Genomic DNA, 21,953 nt, shown 5'->3' with positions numbered 1-21,953 from the left:
ACTTGTTCTTCTCTTGAGGTCTGGTATAATCAAGGGGTGTAAGACCCGTTTAAATTTCCCATTATTTTCCCACTAAGCCCTTCTCTGCCTGTGAAGAGCAGACTTCTACTTTACTATATATGAGTGCATGTGGCCTTGCTTGGTGCTCTTCAGGCTCCTATTCGCATGCCTTTTAAAATGAACTCCTAGTAGTTTCTGTATGCCAGATGTTGTCAGCCTTTGCATTTATTGTTCTGAGCTCAGGGCACATCCGAACACACAAAAACCTCTTCTGTTGTGCTTAGGTATATATCTTTTAAATTCACTAAGTCATTTAGTAGCTTAGGCTCAGGGTACCTAATATTGTTGGTGTGTGTGGGTGCGCACATGTGCATTGTTTTGTTTTTTCCCCCTTGCCTAACAGAACTCTTCCCTCCCTCCATTGGGAGTGTAAGACAGGATCTAATCATTGCTGGGATGCCCCGTGTCTTGCAGGGGGCACATGTGGCAAGCTGAGGTTTGATATCAGTCTTGTTTGAAGTACATTTAATGACGCATTCTGCCTGTTTGTTAGATACTTTATTAATCCCAAGGGGAAATTCACATACTCCAGCAGCATACTGATAAAAACTAATATTAAATTAAAGAGTGATAACAATGCAGGTATAACACACAATGACTTTGTATAATGTTAACATTTACCACCTCGGGTGGAATTGAAGAGTCGCATAGTGTGGGGTCTCCTCAGTCTGTCAGTGGAGCAGGACGGTGACAGCAGTCTGTCACTGAAGCTGCTCCTCTGTCTGGAGATGATCCTGTTCAGTGGATGCAGTGGATTCGCCATGATTGACAGGAGCCTGCTCAGCGCCCGTCGCTCTGCCACAGATGTCAAACTGTCCAGCTCTGGGTCTACAATAGAGTCTGCCTTCCTCACCAGTTTGTCCAGACATGAGGCGTCCTTCTTCTTTATGCACACCACGGCATAGAAGAGGGTGCTCGCCACAACCGTCTGATAGAACATCTGCAGCATCTTATTGCAAATGTTGAAAGACGCCAGCCTTCTAATGAAGTATAGTTGGCTCTGTCCTCTCTTTCACAGAGCATCAGTATTGGCAGTCCAGTCCAATTTATCATCCAGCTGCACTCCCAGGTATTTATAGGTCTGTACCCTCTGCACAGTCACCTCTGATAATCACGGGGTCCATGAGGGGTCTGGGTCTCCTACAATCCGCCACCAGCTCCTTGGTTTTGCTTCTGTTCAGTTGTAAAGAATGTAGCTATGCCAGTTGTCACAAACTCGCACAAGAGCCATAGCAAGGTTTGTTTTCCTGGCTGCTAAATTACAAAATAAATGATAGCACTGATGTGCACAAACCAAAACAGAACTGAGGGAATAGGGAAAAGGTGGAGGCTTTTAAAGGTCAGTATAGGAAGTGATGTCAAAGGGGCCGGGACAGGAAGGGTCTTGAACCATAGGCTCGGGCCTGGACATGACATCAAGGGGGCTGGAACCGGAAAGGTCTTTGTCCATAGGTTCAAACCCGGAAGTGACGTCAATAGGGCCAGATGGATTTTCCCGTGAATGGTCTGCAGGAAAGCAAGAAAAAGGATCGGTGTACTCTGCCACATCCCGATCTGATCCGGAATTGCCCTCACTCAAACCCTTTAGCTGCCTCCCATGTGCACGTGTGTGACACAGTCTACTTCACGTGCCTTAAGCAACTTTGCCTTTTCTGTAACATGTAAAATGTCAAATTGCTCCTTTTTACAAACTATTTAAACTGTAAACTTGCCAATCTGAGTAGTCAGGCTAACCAGTATGAGAACCACATTAAACTTTGTTCAAAATGTAACGTGAATAATGTTTGTTTGTGTGTGTGTGTTTTTTTTTTTCTTCATTGTTTACACTTCCAATTAATTTGTATTCAAGCTTAGATTCTAACCATTCATCATATATGACAATAGTTGATGGGTGACAGCGTCCTCTAATAAAAGACTTTAATCAAATGATAGCCTTGTGCTTATCATTTCAGTTGCAAATTGATCATATGCTCAAACAGGGTAGAGACCAGAATTGCATTTCTCAATTTGTACTGTGTTACCAAATGATTTGATGCAGAATGTCGTGCCGTAATCTTACACTGCTACCAAAACCTAAGTGAAACATTTCTAGTCCAGATTAATTTCAAGATCATGGAGAGCCTATCTTGTCTGGATTGGGTGCAAGGCTGAAAAGAATTCTACACAGTACACCAGACTGTGAATTTAGAAAAACCGGTGAGCCATCTTTGGAAATGTGAGTGGAAAACCCATACAGATACAGTGAGACCAGGTGTGGAATTTCAGCCCAGAATGCTGTACCTATGAAATGGCAATGGTACCCACAGACGGTCATTTGTAGATCAATGTCAACATTTCAAAAAAGATGAAAACTTCCAAGATGGTGATTACTTTTTATAGGCACTATATATTTTCCCCAAGGCCCTATTACCATAAATTTGATTTAAGAATGTTGTGGTTTCCAAGACTATCATAAATGTGGCCAGTATAACAAAAAATATTCAGTTTATATAAAGCTTCCGTTTAAATAAACTGACTTCACTTTGGGGGCAGTGATGCTGTCATATTTGAAGGTTGCAAGTTGGTTATCTCGTAAAGTGTACAAATTAAAAAACAAAATACACTTTTGGTGTCTTATTCCTCTGATTCTTTTTTTGATTGTGATGGATCATACTAAATACGGAAAAGACAAGACCAAATGCGCAATCAAAAATATGCAATAACAATTCAAAAGTAATTAAAAAGTCTAACAGGCGTATCTGGGGAGTGTTAGTCGCATGCTGTGAGATTAACTTCGAGGTATAGGTTTCAATATTGTGTGTGTGTGTAGGTATAGGTAGATGTAGATAGATGTGCACACTCCTATCTATCTGTCTATTGTGAAGTTAGCTCTATCTAGCGCCCGACCCGGCACAGACTCGCTCCACGTGTAAAATGGCACAAGACTTTTATTTTTTTTCACCTGTGGAGCATGTCTTCCCACAGGCAATACACGGTCCCAAGCACTTAAAGATAAGCACCAAACACACTCTCTTCTCAAACCACCACTCCTCCTTGGCAACCTCGTCCTCTTCCTCCTGATTCTGGCCCCCGAGTAGTGGCTGCAGGCTCTTCTTATAGTCTTTCCTGAAGTGCTCCAGGTGGTAATTGCACTGCGCTTACAGGTGTGGCTGCATTCTAGCCCACACAGGCTTGTTAAGCCATGCAGCTCCTCCGGGAGCCCCACAGGTCTGAGCCTTTAAGTAGCACGCTGATGTAACCCAGGAGTTGCTCCCCCGGAACATATGCAGCAGGGGCGTCCCGGCCGCCAGTCGCACTGTATCTATCTATCTATAGATATATATATTTATATATATTAGTGTGTGTATGTGTGTGTGTGTATATATATATATATATATATATATATATATATATATATATATATACACAGTGTATATATATATATATATATATATATATACAGTGTATATACATTTTTTTTTTTGGTTTTTGTTCTTTATTTCGCCTTATGCAATTTCTCGTATTAGGAATTTGTTCGTTTTTGCATACCATTTGGGGTCACCCCTGGAGCAATTGAAGGTTAAGGGCCTTGCTCAAGGGCCCAGCAGAGTAGGATCTCTTTTGGTAGTGATGGGGATTCGAACCGGCAACCTTCAGAATACCAGCCCAAATCCTTAGCCTCAGAGCCACCACTCCGCACTTAGATAGATAGATATAGAGATAGATATAGATATATAGATAGACAAGTATATATACTAGCTCTGTAAGCCTGTGCTGTAAAAAGCACAGGGTCCTAGAAAGTATTGAAATCATCAGAAAAAAAATGGAAATGTAGAGATGTCCGCTAATTAGAAGGAACTACTAGGAGGTTTTGTGTTGGCGACGAGCTTGTATCGTTTGTGCATTAGCAGTTAATCGACTGTCTGTCTTCGGAGGTTTCCTTTTGCCGATGTGCTCGCCTCGCTTCTGTATTAGCCACTAAGCGAGTCGCCAACGTGCTGGCCTCGCTTGTGTATCCTCTGAGGTTGAGCCCTTACCCCGACTCCACCTCTCACTTCCAGGCTGGACAGACAGACGCACACACTTCCACGCGTAGACATTTATATATAAGGTAGATATATAGAGAGATATGTAGATATATATATATATATATATATATATATATATATATATACAGAGAGAGAGAGAGAGAGAAAGAGATGATATAACCACTGTGGAAATATACTGCCCAATTCCTGAAAGATGTTTTCATGGAATTACAATTTAAAGACAGTGCAAGAGTAAAAATGTCTATTTCTTCATCAATTTCCAGAATAATGTATTCTAGTTTAGGACTTTATTGAGCCTAACTAACCCTATAGGTGTCAATGGGAGAACATGCACTCTCCCACTATGGTACCAAGAAAATGAGAAAAGAAATGTGGCAAAAAGTAGTAGTTCTTGCCAGCTGTGCTATATGAGGGCTTGGGTTATGCTGGTCAATTTTATGGCATAACTGGGATCTACATTTACATGTTTGTATGGCTCTTCCAATGTCAGGTTCTTAACTATATTTCTAGTTCATCACTCCAAAATGTATCTTAACATGTGTATATGTGTTATTTTGTTTTGTTAATCATCAAAACTTTCTCTTTCACTTACAATAACCAGACTTGTTTAGAGTAAGAGTACTGAAATAAACTTTTTTTTTTAAAAGTACATTACAATGTCATACAACCCAAAACACATAATAGAGACCTAACAGATGCAGTCAGTTTCTTCAAAATGTACTTTCTGTGAATATAATTAGAATTGTGACATATCATAGAATAGAGAATAGTATGATAGGAGTTTTATTTTTAAAGTGATATAGCAAATTTTTGGGGGGATCTAATCTAGCCCTTCTCATTCTAGGCTGTAAACTTTGCAGAGCAGTTAAACAAAGACCTTGCAGCTTTAGAAGAACTGGAAAGCCAAGCTGATTCAAGGTGGGTATCTTATTACAGTTTTAATGATAACAAATTGTTAATTTAATATAATGTGAAATTGTTTCATTTTGTAGGTATTAAAAAAAAAAAAAGTCATCAGGTTCTTAACTATACACATACTAAACCCTGTACTGTCACAGAAATCAACATTTGCAACACTTAAAATAACCAGACTTGTCTAGAATAGACTACTGAAATTATAATTTTTTTATTTTTGAAAAGTACAACATTACAATGTCATACAATTCAATCAAACAGATAACGGAAACCTAACAGATACAATACTTTACCTCAGAATCATTGCAGAGTATACAAAAGAGCAGTAGAAATAAATAGTTAAAAAAATTTAAATGAAGGGTTTAATTACATTTTTATTAAATAGTTAAATCTACGGCATTTTTAATCACTACAAACTAATGCACTGTTGCTATATTTTCTGACAAATCCACAGTAATATGCTGTCAGTCTAAGGATATTTCTAAAACAGATTTATGGTTCAGAAATGTGCTCTTTCATGAAAATCTGTTCATTTCAGATCTTTTTGAACATTATTTCAAATGGAGGTAGAAAGGCTGTGTACTTTCTGCAGCAGTGTTTTACATTTGCAAAACTGACACAATCAAATTGGCAAGTAAACTCTGAGATTTACTGTGATCATTTTTGAAGAATTAATAATCAATATATTTTAACCTAACTAGACGGAAAAAATAAAACACTTGTCTCAAGGGCCACACTTTTTGTTGCATTTTTTTGTTTAGTGATTTATTTCACAGTCTCGTGTTATTTTTGGCTTTCTACATTACTTTGACGCAGCTGATATAACTGTAAATATATTTTTCTAACTAGGGGGGCAAGGCCCCCTGGCACCTTTGGTGCCCAACCTCCAGTTGTGGCCAGAATAGTAGTAAAATTTGTAAGTGCACAAAAGAAAAATGATTATTTATTGAAGTCAAAAATCATGAAAATTCTATAAATATGTAAAAGAAAAATTAATTATTATTTAACAGAGTAAAAATCATGAGGTGAGAATAAAATATTTCCTCTCTTACCGATTTATAGTATTTCCATTAAACTGAAGTCCACTGTGCTCGATGAGTATTTATAAGAGACTAAATAAACGATACATTCGTTTTAACTGACATTCTTATAGATTTAAAAAAAAAAAAGAAATTCTTTTAAAAAATGACTTATTTAAATAACAGGAAAAATCACATGAAAACTAAAGTGATATGCAGTGGGTCATTGTAAGTCAACCTTCAGCTAACTAAATCACCTAAATACAAACATTGGTGTTATAAATAATTTTTTTAATAGTTTATTCCTGTAAAAGAAAGTTCACTCAATCAAATATAAAAACCACGACTTTCTTGATATTTTAGTTTGTAATTTATAAACGGTATAAGAATCTGAATATCTAACAAGATCACAAATTTGATAAATTCTGAAAAAAATGGTACCAAACATATCTATACTAATAAAAGGCAAAGCCCTCACTCACTCACTCACTTACTGACTCATCACTAATTCTCCAACTTCCCGTGTGGGTGGAAGGCTGAAATTTGGCAGGTTCATTCCTTACAGCTTCCTTACAAAAGTTGGGCAGGTTTTATATCGAAATTCTACGCGTAATGGTCATAACTGGAAGCAGTTTTCTCCATTTACTGTAATGGAGATGAGCTTCAACGCCGTGGGGGCGGAGTTTCGTGTGACATCATCACGCCTCCCACATAATCACGCAGTACATAGAAAACCAGGAAGACCTGAAAAAAGCGCTGAAGAAAACATGCATTATATAATTGAGAAGGCAGCGAAACAATAAGAAGCGAGCGAGTGACATATACAACCATATTCATGAGTTCTGCTACTTCGGAAACAAAGCACGATGTAAACCTACACTTTAAAGTAAGTTCATAGACAGGCTGCCGCAGGCGTTTGTAATTTAGTGCCTGCCCATATAAGGCCGTCCGTCAGCGCAATCCAATAGCAAACTGCCACGGGTAAATATTCACGGGTGAAGGACTGTGCTTATGGAGAGGAAGATGAGATGGTCAGGGTGGTGTTTGACACAAACTCAGCGAAACTGCGAGAGAAAGTTTTAAGTGCCAGGACTAAGGTAACATTAAATACAGCCATGGACATAGCAGGAGATGGCACCAGCACAGCTGGGAACCTTCGATGCATGTACACCGAGTGGCTCACGTGAACTGACGCAGTGCACAGATAAAAGGCAACAGTTACAAAGAGCTGAACAAAACCGAATTACACAATTGAAAAGGCAGCAAAAAATATGAAGCGTCTCATACATACAAGCATATTCATAAATCCAACTACTGCGGAAACAAAGCACACGTTGGAAAAGTCAATGTCCCGCTAAAGGAAGACAGTGTAAAAAAAACCCGTGCATGCAGTGTGTCAGGTCTCAGATAAAGAAGAAGACGAGCTGTTTATTGATGCAGTAAGAAACGAATCGATGAATGAAACCTGTCATCTTTACAACGATTGACAAACACGGAATGTAACATGAACACAACACATCCTACAAATACGAACCTGATTGAAAGAAATAATGATAATCAAATCCTTGATGACAGCAACACTCAGTAACACTCACAAAACAAATACTGTATATTGACAGTCATGTTACGTTATTTTTAAAATGTTCCCTTTTCTTTTTCTAGCTTTTTTAACACACTACTTCTCCGCTGCGATACGCGGGCACCACCTTAGTTTGAGAAGAAGTCTGAAAAAATATGAGGTTAACACAGAAAAACATCACCAATTCAAGCTTTATGAATAATCGATTCGCCATCAATAATTGTTTTGGTAAAGCCATCCTCCTTCCATTTTATAATTTTTCCGCCAATAGCCATGATTAAATGAACGGTAAATAAAGTAAGAGCAAAGCGAGGGTGACTTATTTAGGCAGGCATATATATGACAGCAACACTCATGACAATGTCAATCATGTTACGTTATTATTAAAATGTTTCCTTTTCTTTTTCATTACTTCTTTAACACACTACTTCTCCGCTCAGTAGCGGGGATTTTGCTATATATATAATATATGAATGACCTCCAAAGAGCGCTGAGACTTTTGATATCATGAACGTGTCTGCAAAACTGGGGTCTCCTGCCCAGCAAAAGTCGAACAGCCAGCGCGAGCATAGCTGTGCCGGCCTTTGAGACGCTGACTGCGCTTCTGCCTTAAGTCAAAGTGAGCACTTTTAATTTTTTTCATCCTCCCCCTGCGCTATAGCCCAGACAAGTGCAAACACGGGACCCCTTTTCTACACCACGGAAAAATAATATTAAGGCGATTCACACTTTCTTTTGCACGATATCGATTATGAGATCCTCACCTCGGATTATGAAGACACGCACACAGTGGAGGACTGACAGTGTCATCACAGCTGATTAATGGCAGGGACGTTCACCAGTCTACACAAGACCCAACGCAACTGTCCTCAAAAGGCGATCATAACGTCAGCGAACACATCTCTCTATACTATATAAAAGAAAAAGGCAACTTTCCTTTCTTTACACCTTTTATCCCAAACCAAAGCCTTTCTCTCTTAACAGTGCAGAGGACACAAAACTAATTTTCTTTAAATGCCGGTAAGGCACATTACCAGAGGCACAAATTTGAACGTTCACATAGAAAATGTAATTTCTATACCACAGCCGTCGTGTAGCGCCTTTCAAAAGGGATCTACTACCGAGATGATCCATATACATTTTAGCTGCTGTTAGTTACTTACCTGTTGTGTTACAGCGTCTTTAAAATGTAGTTTACCTGAAACCACTCCAGTAGTGCTCAATGTACCTGTACTTCTTAAAACGTTAATGTTTTACTGTTTAATAACTTATAGACTATATTTTATTATTTTTCCCTTGCACACAGTGACCAAAGCTATACACACACATATAGACACATACATATACTTGTGTGTATGTTTGTATGTGTATATATATGTATGTATGTGTATATATATATATATATATACACACACACACCCCTATCTAGATTATATATATATATATATATACACACACACACACACACACATACATACACACATACATACATACACACATATATATAATTTGTGTGTGTATGTATGTGTGTGTATATATGATGTAGAAGGGTATGTATATATATATATATGTGTATATGTAGATATGTATATAGATATGTAGATATGAAGATATGTATGTGTATATATATATGTATGTATGTGTGTGTGTGTGTGTATATATATGACAGCAGCAATCCAAGCTGTGAGAAAACAGTAAAAAGGAGGCGTGTCAGACGTTGTGGTACATTTTCTGATGCAGGTAGACGAAAAAACTTTGACGCTGCCGCCAAATACACAAAACAATTACTTTGACAATCATGTTACATTATTTTTAAAATGTTTCCTTTTCTTTTCATAACTTCTTTAACACATGACATCGCTGCAAGCTGGTATTTTGCTATATATATATATATATATCACAGCGACACTCATAACAGTGACAAAACAATTACATTGACAATCATGTTACGTTATTTTCAAAATGTTTCCTTTTCTTTCTCTTTCCTTCTTTAACACACTACTTCTCCGCTGCCAAGCGGGTATGTGTATATATATATATATATATATATATATATAAGATATATATATATATATATATATATATATATATATATATATATATATATATATATATATATATATATATATAGATCTATCTATAGATAGATCTATCTATAGATAGATCTCTCTATATCTATCTATCTCTATAGATAGATAGATAGATATGAGAACAACATATATATATAGATAGATATATAGATATAGATATAGATAGATATATATATATATATATATATATATATATATATATATATATATATATATATATATATAGATAGATAGATATGAGAACAACACTCATATCAATGACAAAACAATTACATTAACAATCAAGTTAGGTTATTTTTCAAATTTTTCCTTTTCTTTTTCGTACCTTCTTTAACACACTACTTCTCGCTCTTGGCCTTGGTATTCTACTAGTATATATATATATATAGGTTTTTAAAATAAGCCCGGTTTAAAGCGTGACAAAAAAGTGACATACAGTAGTTGCACTTTTAGGCTTAGGATTTTTATATATATATATATATATATATATATATATATATATATATATATATATATATATATATATATATATATATATATGTTGCAGCCTTATTCCAGAATTGATTAAATTCATTTTTTTCCTCAGAATTCTACACACAACACCCCATAATGACAACGTGAAAGAAGTTTACTTGAGGTTTTTGCAAATTTATTAAAAATAAAAAAGTTGAGAAAGCACATGTACATAAGTATTCACAGCCTTTGCCATGAAGCTCCAAATTGAGCTCAGGTACATCCTGTGTCCCCTGATCATCTTTGAGATGTTTCTGCAGCTTCATTGGAGTCCACCTGTGGTAAATTCAGTTGACTGGACATGATTTGGAAAGGCACACACCTGTCTATAGAAGGTCCCACAGTTGACAGTTCATGTCAGAGCACAAAACAAGCATGAAGGCAAAGGAATTGTCTGTAGACCTCCGAGACAGGATTGTCTCGAGGCTCAAATCTGGGAAGGTTACAGAAAAATTTCTGCTGCTTTGAAGGTCCCAATGAGGACAGTGGCCTCCATCATCCATAAGTGGAAGAAGTTCAAAACCACCAGGACTCTTCCTAGAGCTGGCCAGCCATCTAAACTGAGCGATCGGGGGAGAAGGGCCTAAGTCATGGAGGTGACCAAAAACACGATGGTCACTTTGTCAGAGCTCCAGAGGTCATCTGTGGAGAGGAGAACCTTCCAGAAGGACAACCATTTCAGCAGCAATCCACCAATCAGGCCTGTATGGTAGAGTGGCCAGACAGAAGCCACTCCTTAGTAAAAGGCACATGGCAGTCAGCCTGGAGTTTGCCAAAAGGCACCTGAAGGACTCTCAGACCATGAGAAACAAAATTCTCTGGTCTGATGAGACAAAAATTGAACTCTTTGGTGTGAATGCCAGGCGTCATGTTTGGAAGAAACCAGGCACTGCTCATCACCAGGCCAATACCATCCCTACAGTGAAGCATGGTGGTGGCAGCATCATGCTGTGGGGATGTTTTTCAGCGGCAGGAACTGGGAGACTAGTCAGGATAAAGGGAAAGATGACTGCAGCAATGTACAGAGACATCCTGGATGAAAACCTGCTCCAGAGCGCTCTTGATCTCAGACTGGGGCGACGGTTCATCTTTCAGCAGGACAACAACCCTAAGCACACAGCCAAGATATCAAAGGAGTGGCTTCAGGACAACTCTGTGAATGTCCTTGAGTGGCCCAGCCAGAGCCCAGACTTGAATCTGATTGAACATTTCTGGAGAGATCTTAAAATGGCTGTGCTCCGACGCTTCCCATCCAACCTGATGGAGCTTGAGAGGTGCTGCAAAGAGGAATGGGCCAAACTGACCAAGGATAGGTGTGCCAAGCTTGTGGCATCATATTCAAAAAGACTTGAGGCTGGAATTGCTGCCAAAGGTGCATCGACAAAGTATTGAGCAAAGGCTGTGAATACTTATGTACATGGGATTTCTCAGTTTTTTTATTTTTAATAAATTTGCAAAAACCTCAAGTAAACTTTTTTCACGTTGTCATTATGGGGTGTTGTGTGCAGAATTTGGAGGAAAAAAATGAATTGAATCCATTTTGGAATAAGGCTGTAACATAACAAAATGTGGAAAAAATAATGCGCTGTGAATACTTTTCAGATGCACTGTATATGTAGAGTAGATTTGTTACTTTTTTACTTTTCTCGTATAGGGAAAGTATTGTAATCTTTCAAAAATTCGACCTTGAGATTTTGATCAATCTCGACATTTTATACCTCCCAGAGTCCGATTTACTTTCTCTTAGGGAAATTATTGTAATCATCCAAAAAATTAGATTTTGATGAATCTTGACGTTTTAGACCTCCCTTAATCTGAAAATACAACTTTTAGAATTGTGTATGTATGTAAACACGATAATTTAAGTACGCTTTCAGTTAGGTTGACCAAATTTTGCATACAAGTATTAGGTCAACTTTCGAGCTATTTCCACTAACCAGAAGTGGTACTTTTTTTTTATTCATGCAGCTGCAGAGTCCGATTTATTCAAAAATTAGTTTTATAATAATTATTCAGTATATTATTAATTTGATTTGTTGTTAATGGATCTTTAATGTAAATAATATTAAAATACAATCATTGTTTTGCGGTTTATTCCTCAATTATCCATCCCCATATCTAAATAGTTTATTTATTTATTTTTTTATATTTATTTTATTTGAAAATAACTTTGCATACAATCAAGTATTTTTTTATTACACTGTCCAATGAAGATATTTTAAAAGAAATAATTCATTTTTTACAGTAACATTCAAAATTATTTTAGACGTTTCATGAATTGCTTACAGATTTAGTTTTTTGGAGTCAAGAACCACTAGTAGTAATAACAAAGACTTCATTTTTATCAAATAAAATAAAATCTACAGATGTGTGTGTGTTTGACAAAATGATGAACAATGAAAAATGATTTTTAGGAATAATGAGTTTCGATGAATCTATCCGGCTCTAAATGTCTGACACATTACAGCTGCAATTCAACATCTGTGACGCGGAGAGGATCATCTTAATAAATCAGACAGCTGTCCAGACAAGAGCAGTCTGCATTTTTTTTTTTTTAAAACGAAGGGATTCAGACTTGTAAGGTTAAAGCATAGAGAGGCACGAAGCCATCTGCCCAGTGCCCTGGCATTCTTCCAGTTTTGAGCGTCAAAGGCTCACCCCGAGTGCCTGTTTAGGCAATTAATTTTTTGAGAATCGCCATTGATTCTGTCTTAGTACGGACAGCTGGCTTTTGGAGATATTAAGGGTTTATGCCATGGAATTTTGAGCAAATCCTTCAACGTCCACTGGCAGCATGGAAACAGACCTCCCAGGAGAAAGCACGGCTAGGTACTGTATTTTTTTTTTCTTAACAATATACTGAAACATTTGTGACGGTATTAAATCACTACTTTTTTAAAGCTAAAGGATGGTGTCATTTTTATACCTGCATGTGTTTATTATGTTTCATCAAGCTGACAATTACCAAAAATATTGAACCTCACACACCATTCTTGATTTATAATCTTGTTGTTGTTTCTTTTTATCCCCTTAAGACCCAGTGTGACTTGATAACAAGATATATTAGCTTGGGCCTTACACGCGGCTTTGCCTGTGTGCACACATTCGCTGTCATTCATGATTTAACCATCTCACGCCACATTTTGTAAAGCGCATACTAAAAAAACAAATGCTGCAACTGCTCAAGTATTATAAACTACATGGCGCACAACACATTATTATTACAATTCTGTACTACCCTGTAGGGTGGAGTGTTGTGGATAAACTTGATTTGTATAAAGTATGCAGCAAAGCAATTTAGTGTACACAATACGATATTAAAAATCCTTTCAAGAGAAATTTGTTGACATGTTCTTTTGTTTGCCATTTTTTCAATGCAGTACACATTGTTCATATATTTAAAAGGAGAACAGTCAAAATGTATGCTTGATTGGAGGTTGTATGCCCCTCCACATTATGGAGTGGAATTCTATTTTTGAAAGTCTTCAGTGTATTTTCCCAAATAGAGATTTTGTGCCCCAAGGTTTTGATTTTATTGATTCACCCCTCTTACTAATGGATCATTTTTAGCCATTTTGGAGCATACAGAGTATGCTGTCTAATTCTTCTTCCTGATAGTTTGTTCTACGTTGTAATGCCTATAAATAAATATTAGAAGTTTCCACATTGTATTATGAAATATTTAGCCACTTTGGAGTAAATACAGAGCTGTAGTCTTGGTTTTTTTTTTTTTTTACTATTTAATGACAACAGTTAAAAGAAACCTTTAAAAAAGAAACAATCCCGTCTTCTCACAGTATTTGTTATATGTATCTCCAGTTCCTCATGGTATTCGAATAATTAAAGACGGTTGAACTTTTCAGCTAGTTCTGTTGTGGGTGTGTTCAGAAAAAAATAAAAGCAGAAGCAACAGAAATGTCTCCTGTTTTCTTCACTCTGAACACCTTCGACTGTACTGTAAATATAACAGTAGGTAGAGTCACTTGTAGAAATTCTTAGTTGACTCTGCACTTATGGGCCGTGTTGATAAGGGGGTAGTGACACAGGAGAGGAGTTGGGGGAAACGTTTGTTTCTTGGTGCAAAGAGAATTGACCGCAACTTAACATCCGCAAAACCAAAGAACTGCTTATTGACTTTCACTGCAGCAAAGAGTCTTCAAGTACAGTCACTATTCAAGGAGTAGATGTAGAGATGGTCCATTCCTACAAGTACTTGGTGGTCCGCATTAATGACAGGTTGGACTGGTCTCATAAACACAGAGGAGCTATAGAAGAAAAGGCAGTGCAGGCTCTTCTTCCTTAGGGGACTATGTTTATTTAATGTGGGAAGTGACCTCCTTCACATCTACAACTCTGATTTTCTACACTTTGGTGTCCTGGGCTGGTAACATCACTGCAAGAGTGGCCCACCAAATCCACAAACTAAGTAAAAGAGCAAGCTCAGTTATGGGACACACTCTGGACCCTTGGTGGTTGTGGTGAAGAAGAGGTTTAAAACAAAACTGAGTACAATTTTGAACAGTGTTGCACAACCTCTCTGTGACACACTTACACTGAGGACTTTCAGCCAATGAATTATTCAGTATAAGAGTGTCAGGAAACACAATGGTGGTAGGGGTGGGATTTTGGTGGCTTAGGGGCTCCTTTATACCAAGAGCAATACATCTGTATAGCGCCTTACAGGGAGTTTTGTTTTTCATTTTCTTTCTTTATAGTCATTCTGGTGTGTACTCAGACCAAAGCGTGCGTGCCTGTCTATTTATTTATTTACCTACCTATTTATGTATTTATTTCTTTAAAAAGCCACATTCCCACAGGGACATTATCTATCGATCTATCCATCATCATCATCATCATCATCATCATCATCATCCCTCCCTCCCTCAAAAGAGATATTTTTTTCTGTCTGTGCTATCCTGCTTACTATGCTAAAATTGCTGTCTGGCTATCTGTCTATCCATCCTGTCTGTCTCTAACATTTATTTTATATGGCACACGTTCATGAAAACAAAATTACTTGCAGTTTAATCATTTTTTTATAGAAATGTTTTGTATACCTTCAAATAAAAACTGGGGAAAATGGGCACATGCAAACAGTCGTCGTCTTCTTTCGGCTGCTCTCGTTAGGGGTTACCACAGTGGATCATCTTCTTCCATATCTTTCTGTCCTCTGTATCTTGTTCTGTTACACCCATCAGCTGCATGTCCTCTCTCACCACATCCATAGACCTTCTCTTAGGCCTTCCTCTTTTCCTCTTCCCTGGCAGCTCTATCCTTAGCATCCTCCTCCCAAAATACCCAGCATCTCTCCTCTGCACATGTCCAAACCAATGCAGTCTTGCTTTTCTGATTTTTGTCTCCCAACCATCCAACCTGAGCTGACCCTCTAATGTCCTCATTTCTAATCCTGTCCAATCTCATCACACCCACTACAAATCTTAGCATCTTCAACTCTGCTACCTCCAGCTCTGTCTCCTGTGCCACCATCTCCAGCCCATATAACATAGCTGGTCTCACTACCGTCCTGTAGACCTTCCCTTTCACTCTTGCTGATACCCAACTGTCACAAATCACTTCTGACGCTCTTCTCCACCCACTCCACCCTGCCTGCACTCTTTTTCACCTCTCTTCCACAATCCCCATTACTCTGTATTGTTGGTCCCAAGTATTTAAACTCATCCACCTTCGCCAACTCTACTCCCTGCATCCTCACCATTCCACTGACCTCCCTCTCATTCACACACATGTATTCTGTCTTGGTGGTCCTACTGACCCTCATTCCTCTCCTCTCTAGAGCAGATCTCCACCTCTCCAGGGTCTCCTCAACCTGCTCCCTACTATCGCTACAGATCACAATGTCATCAGCCAACATCATAGACCACGGGGACCCCTGTCTAATCTCGTCTGTCAACCTGTCCATCACCATTGCAAATAAGAAAGGGTTCAGAGCCAATCCCTGATGTAATCCCACCTCCTCATTGAATACATCCATCATTCCTACTGCAGACCTCACCACAGTCACACGTCCCTCGTACATATCCTGTACAACTCTTACGTACTTCTCTGCCACTCCCGACTTCCTCATTCAATACCACAGCTCCTCTCGAGGCACCCTGTCATTTGCTTTCTCCAGGTCCACAAAGACGCAATGCAACTCCTTCTTGCCTTCTCTAAACTTCTCTATCAACATCCTCAGAATAAACATCTCATCTGTGGTGCTCTTTCATGAAACCACACTGCTGCTCACTAACAATCACCTGACTTCTTAACCGAGCTTCCACTACTCTTTCCCATAACTTCATGCTGTGGCTCATCAATTTTATCCCCCTGTAGTTACTACAGTCCTGCATATCCCCCTTATTCTTAAATATCGGCACCAGTACACTTCTTCTCCACTTCTCAGGCATCCTCTCACATTCCAAGATTCCATTAAAGAAATCTGGTTAAAAACTCCACTGCCATCTCTTCTAAACACCTCCATGCTTCCACAGTTATGTCATCTGGACCAACACATGCAAACAGTAATACTGTTATATATTGTGGAGGTCTGGTATCGGGTTCAGTATATTTGTCTACTGCGTATATGTTGATTGGTTTTTCTATATAAAATTATTAAAATATCAGTGAGTGGATTACACTCTTGGGTCCTCATTACATCACTTGTGCTTTAACACTTTTACGCTGCAGTTGAGATACAATTAAGTTTTTAATTTTTTCTTTCCTCCCAGCATCTTACTGAAGCTTAGATCACTGGTTGCAATGAATGAAAGCCTGAAGAATCAGGAACAAGAATTCCGTACACATTGCAGGGTAAGTGAATTTGACAGAAAACGTCTTGGTGATGTGAAATTAAATTGACATCTGAAAGTATTTCTCAATGTGATATTTGTGCCAGTCACTTGAGTTATAATTGCTTCTCATTAAGTGGCAAGTATCATGTGGAGCTCTGGTGATAAGGTAAATGTAATACTCCTCTTTATTCTTTCATAAAGGAAAGGTGTTTAAATATATATTTGATTACCTGTATTGAAACAAAATATTTTAGATGTTAATTTTCAAACATTTTAGAGGTGAGGTGAATACTTAATTTTGTAAAGCAAGTGTTAACATTAAGCAAATACTGTACACTATATCATTGTCAAAGTGATTTTTCAGTTGTGCACTTAATGTGGTCTTTAATGGTGGTGCACCCTTTTATTGGGTAGACCGTGTTTTCAAAGCTTCACAAAAATAATGGTGGGATTGTTACTGGTGTTCAGAGGTTCCCACATAAGGTGATTGACAGACGCAATAATCTCTGTTTAAGGAGGAAATGTTACGGTTACAACAAAGTATTGAAAATTTGAAAATTGAATCTGGAGACAACGATGGTGACGAAAAGGTAACAGAAACGTAATTATACTCTTTGTATAGAAAGTGTTTCCTTTACATTTCTTTACCGACAAAATGGACAGGGAGAAACTAATAGCAGAATGATTTATAATTAAAAATGGATGAAATTACCCTGTTGTTACAAAAAATATAGTTCTAGTGCCAAAGCTTGTCATGATTTCTTATTTTCTGGTATTTCTGTTTATTGTTTAAGTAAAACTATCCATCCATCCATCATCCAACCCACTATATCCTAAGTACAGGGTCACGAGGTTCTGCTGCAACCAATCCCAGCCAACACAAGGGCGCAAGGCAAGAACAAACCCCGGGCAGGGTGCCAGCCCACCACAGGGCACACACCAAGCACATACTAGGGACAATTTAGGATCGCCAATGCACCAAACCTGCATGTCTTTGGACTGTGGGAGGAAACCCACGCAGACATGGGGAAAGCATGCAAACTCCACAAAGGGAGGACCCAGGAAGTGAACCCAGCTCTCCTAACTGCGAGGCAGCAGCACTACCCACTGCGCCACCGTGCCGCCCCTTTAAGTAAAACTAATGACCCAAATGTGCTGATTAAGATGTATAGTGCTTTTTTTTTTTTTTTTCTTTCTTAGTAGGTGTATCACTTTTTCTTTTCCTTGAGTGGACTAATATAAGGTGGTGGACTTTTTAAAGTCGTGAAAACTGACATACTGTTTTTAATTTTCCAGGAGCGTAATGAGCTGATAGACAAACAGTACAATGCAGACCGAGAGAAACTCCAGAAGATTCGCCTCTTACTGGTAACATTACTTAACTCTTAATGGTTTCAAAGTCCTACTCGGCCTAGTTAAAGGATACATTTGGTATGTTTCAAGTTATTTGTAATCCTGGCATTTAGTAATTTGTTACATGAAATGTGGTCTTAAAGTGAAGCATAAAATAAATTTTAAAAAACGACTAGTCTGCTCTGGCTTTTTATAATGGAGCTAATGTGTAGTGCGGTCCCAGCATAGAATAGTTAGCAAATATCTCAATTTTTTGAGACAGTGTTATTAGGTATTGATTTACGCTTTGAGATTGCACACATAATGTTTTGCAGAACCGCTTATCTCTTTAATTTTTAAGAAGAATTAAAACAAAACGATTTGGCTAATTTAAAAGACTGGCAGTACCGTAACGGAAGAGATTCCTAGCATGAGGTGTGAGCAGCTGACAAGAGTGCTAAATTGAACATAAAGGGAGGAAGAAATTTATACGATAAAATAAAAAAAGCAACGCGTTTCTTTGTTTTTTTATTTATTTTGTTGTTTAAACCAAATTTCAACATTTATTCATTGCTAGAATACGCTTTCATCTAATCCAGCATTTCTCAACCTTTTAAGTATTTGCGACCCGAGTTTTGATAACAGTTTAATTCGCGCCCCCCATAACGGTTTTTTGAAACCCTAATAAAATGTATTCCTATATTTTTTGCTGCCGATACACAGCTACACGTTTTATTATACCTACTTAACTTTTATCAACATTTATCTAACTCTATATTTATTTTTCTAGTATCAGAATGTAGTTTTAAGTTAATTTGTTTTGGTTTCAATAGATGTATTTTTCATATTTTCTTTTTTTGACATCTTCGGGCCCCCCTTTTTGTTACCCACAGGTTGAGAACCGCCGATCTAATCAACATACCCTCTGAATTGAAATGGTTTTTAATGTTTTCCATTGACTTTTCATGCTTCCCATGAATAAGTGCTTTTCACTTAATAAAAACTAGTGACTGGGAGCCCGATCGAATCGGGCTACAAATTCTATGTTTGTGAAATCCGTACTTTCCATACTTTGGAATCCATAATTCCAAAGGATTATTTGTTTTTTTTTTTTGTTTTTTTAAGTCCTTGAAATGATTTTGTTATGATGGCACTGATTTGTGCTTAAAATAGACCTTTTCGGCTGATGTAATGAAGAGCTTCCTGTTTAAATGGGGCTGCGAGACGTGAACTCAGCTCTTCGGCGCACCACACTTGATTTTTTACCGGCTAACAAATTTTCAAAACAAAACGTATTTTACGACTCTAATCAGAGTCGGAGTAATAATTATGTTGGCGTGGTCATTTTAGATCTGAGATCGGCTAAAATTTAAACAATGACCGTTGTTAATACCCAGCCATCATTACTCAGTTTGCCAATAGATGTCAGAAGGACGGATGCCAAAACCTAACTGCCCAAAGATAGATTTCGATGTACCAAGCAAACTTATGGTTCCGGAGCTGTCGAAGGGTTTAAGTCAGTCGACGAAGTTAGTCCTGGAAAGTACGCCCCACCAAACCAACGTTCCAAAAACCAACTGAACTTATTGTTATCTGCTCGAACCAACACCGACTTACTATACTCGGCCATCCAGCGGCATCACTGAAGCATTCAAACATTCTTAGCCAATCATGCAATACTGTGTCCGCGTTTGCCACGTTATGTTCTAACTACAGAGGCAGAGTCCCATTGCATGGTTCTAACTTGTACTGAGTCAAGGTATTGACGTGAACACCATACATACAGATAGTATCAAATTATATATAAGGATATTCCATTTTATTTATATGGAGCCTTTCCCACGCTCCATCCACTTGCCGGAATCTTTCTGATCACTGCTTGTTTTGGTTGTTAATTTTCAGAATTCATCTTGCGATGCTCTTGAACACATCGTTGGTAATAATTAGAGAAGATTCTCTTGGAGTGTTCCTCCTTCTGGATTAAAATTCCTATTGTAAGTCTTAAAGAAAGGGAACGTTTGATATTTTTGAAGTCAAAGTTAGTTCTCACAAATATGGTATACAGTAATCCCTCGCTATATCACGCTTCGACTTTCGCGGCTTCACTCTATCGCGGATTTTAAATGGAAGCATATCTAAATATATATCACGGATTTTTTTGCTGGTTCGCGGATTTCTGCGGACAATGGGTCTTTTAATTTATGGTACATGCTTCCTCAGTTTGCCCAGTTGATTTCATACAAGGGACACTATTGGCGGATGGCTTAGAAGCTACCCAGTCAGAGCATGTATTACATATTAACTAAAACTCCTCAATGCTATACGATGTGCTTCCCGTGCGGTGCTTGATAGTTTGCTTTTCTCTGTCTCTCTCACCCTCTCTGACATTCTCTGCGCCTGACGGAGGGGGTGTGAGCAGAGGCGCTGTTTGCACAGAGGATAAAGACGCTCCTCTACAAAATGCCGCTTTATCGCGGTGTTTCGGCATACTGAAAAGCACGTATTGATTTTTTGATTGTTTGCTTTACTCTCGTGCTCGCTCTCTCTCTCTGACATTCTCTGCTCCTGACGGCGCTCCTTTGAAGAGAAGATATGTTTTCATTCTTTTAATTGTGATAAAGAACTGCCATCTCTGTCTTGTCATGGAGCACAGTTTAAACTTTTGACTAAAGGGTGTTATTTCATGTCTAGAGGGCTCTAATAATGTTAACAGTGTGGGAGAGTTTATAAGGGCTTAAAATATATAAAAATAACCATACAAACACATGGTTTCTACTTTGCGGATTTTCACGTATCGCGGGGGGTTCTGGAACGCAACCCCCGCGATCGAGGAGGGATTACTGTATGCGTATTTTCCATGCAAAATTGTGTTCTAAGCGTTTTCTATAAATTTTAAAAAACACACAGCCAGTCCCTATGGGGTACGGGAGACTCGGAGAAGAAAAGCTTTAAAACTTGCCAAATACGTCCACATTTCAAACCAAGGCCGTTATCGAGAATTGATCCATGTCTAGCGATTAACACACACATATTGTAAAATAATTTATACATGTCAGTTCTGAGCAAAAAAATTCCAATATTATGAGATCTTGCCATTTTAAAAGAAGACCAGCTGTTCGTGCGACCTCGGTGCTTGTCATCTTCAATAGTAACCTTTCACCCCAACCAAACCCAACCCCAAAAGGGGTGTGGTTTCCTTTTGAAAGACCAAATCAAAGTTAACTATTTGTGCCACATGGTTGGTTTCATTTTAACGTGCTTCTGCATTTATGTTAGAACTCGCACAAGCTAATAGGAAACTTATTCTTACTTGAAGAAAAATAGTAGCAGGAATATGTGATAAAACGATTCATTTCCGGATCCATTTTGTTGTCACAAAAAGGCATGTTTTCTAACATCAAAACATTTGCCAATTCATTTGTGTCTTTTTACTTTTCCATGTCTTTCTACTTTAGGCAAGAAGAAATCGAGAAATTGCTATTCTACAAAGAAAAATTGACGAGGTTCCTAGCAGAGCAGAATTAACCCAATATCAGAAGCGATTTATTGAACTGTATGGACAAGGTATCCATTGACGAGATTAAAATTTTCATTCTGTTCTTGCGTTTCTTTGTCCATCTTAGATA

At 38.0% G+C, this 21,953-nt stretch overlaps 1 protein-coding gene across 2 annotated transcripts in view; it reads left to right on the top strand.

Annotated features, from left to right (window-relative positions):
* The window catches only part of ccdc93 (coiled-coil domain containing 93), a 72,874-nt gene that overhangs the window by 37,133 nt on the left and 13,788 nt on the right, over positions 1–21,953 (top strand). For both annotated transcript variants that reach the window (XM_039755405.1, XM_039755404.1), the window contains 5 exons: positions 4,933–5,006; positions 16,933–17,014; positions 17,511–17,585; positions 18,292–18,363; positions 21,783–21,891. In XM_039755405.1, coding sequence (XP_039611339.1) covers positions 4,933–5,006; positions 16,933–17,014; positions 17,511–17,585; positions 18,292–18,363; positions 21,783–21,891 — 412 coding nt within the window. The remainder of the gene's footprint in view (positions 1–4,932; positions 5,007–16,932; positions 17,015–17,510; positions 17,586–18,291; positions 18,364–21,782; positions 21,892–21,953) is intronic.

The sequence above is a fragment of the Polypterus senegalus genome, chromosome 6 (assembly GCF_016835505.1).
Source record: "Polypterus senegalus isolate Bchr_013 chromosome 6, ASM1683550v1, whole genome shotgun sequence".
Lineage (NCBI taxonomy): Eukaryota > Metazoa > Chordata > Cladistia > Polypteriformes > Polypteridae > Polypterus > Polypterus senegalus.
The sequence above is the reverse complement of the archived record's forward strand: the minus strand, read 5'-3'. Positions and strand labels throughout refer to the sequence as shown.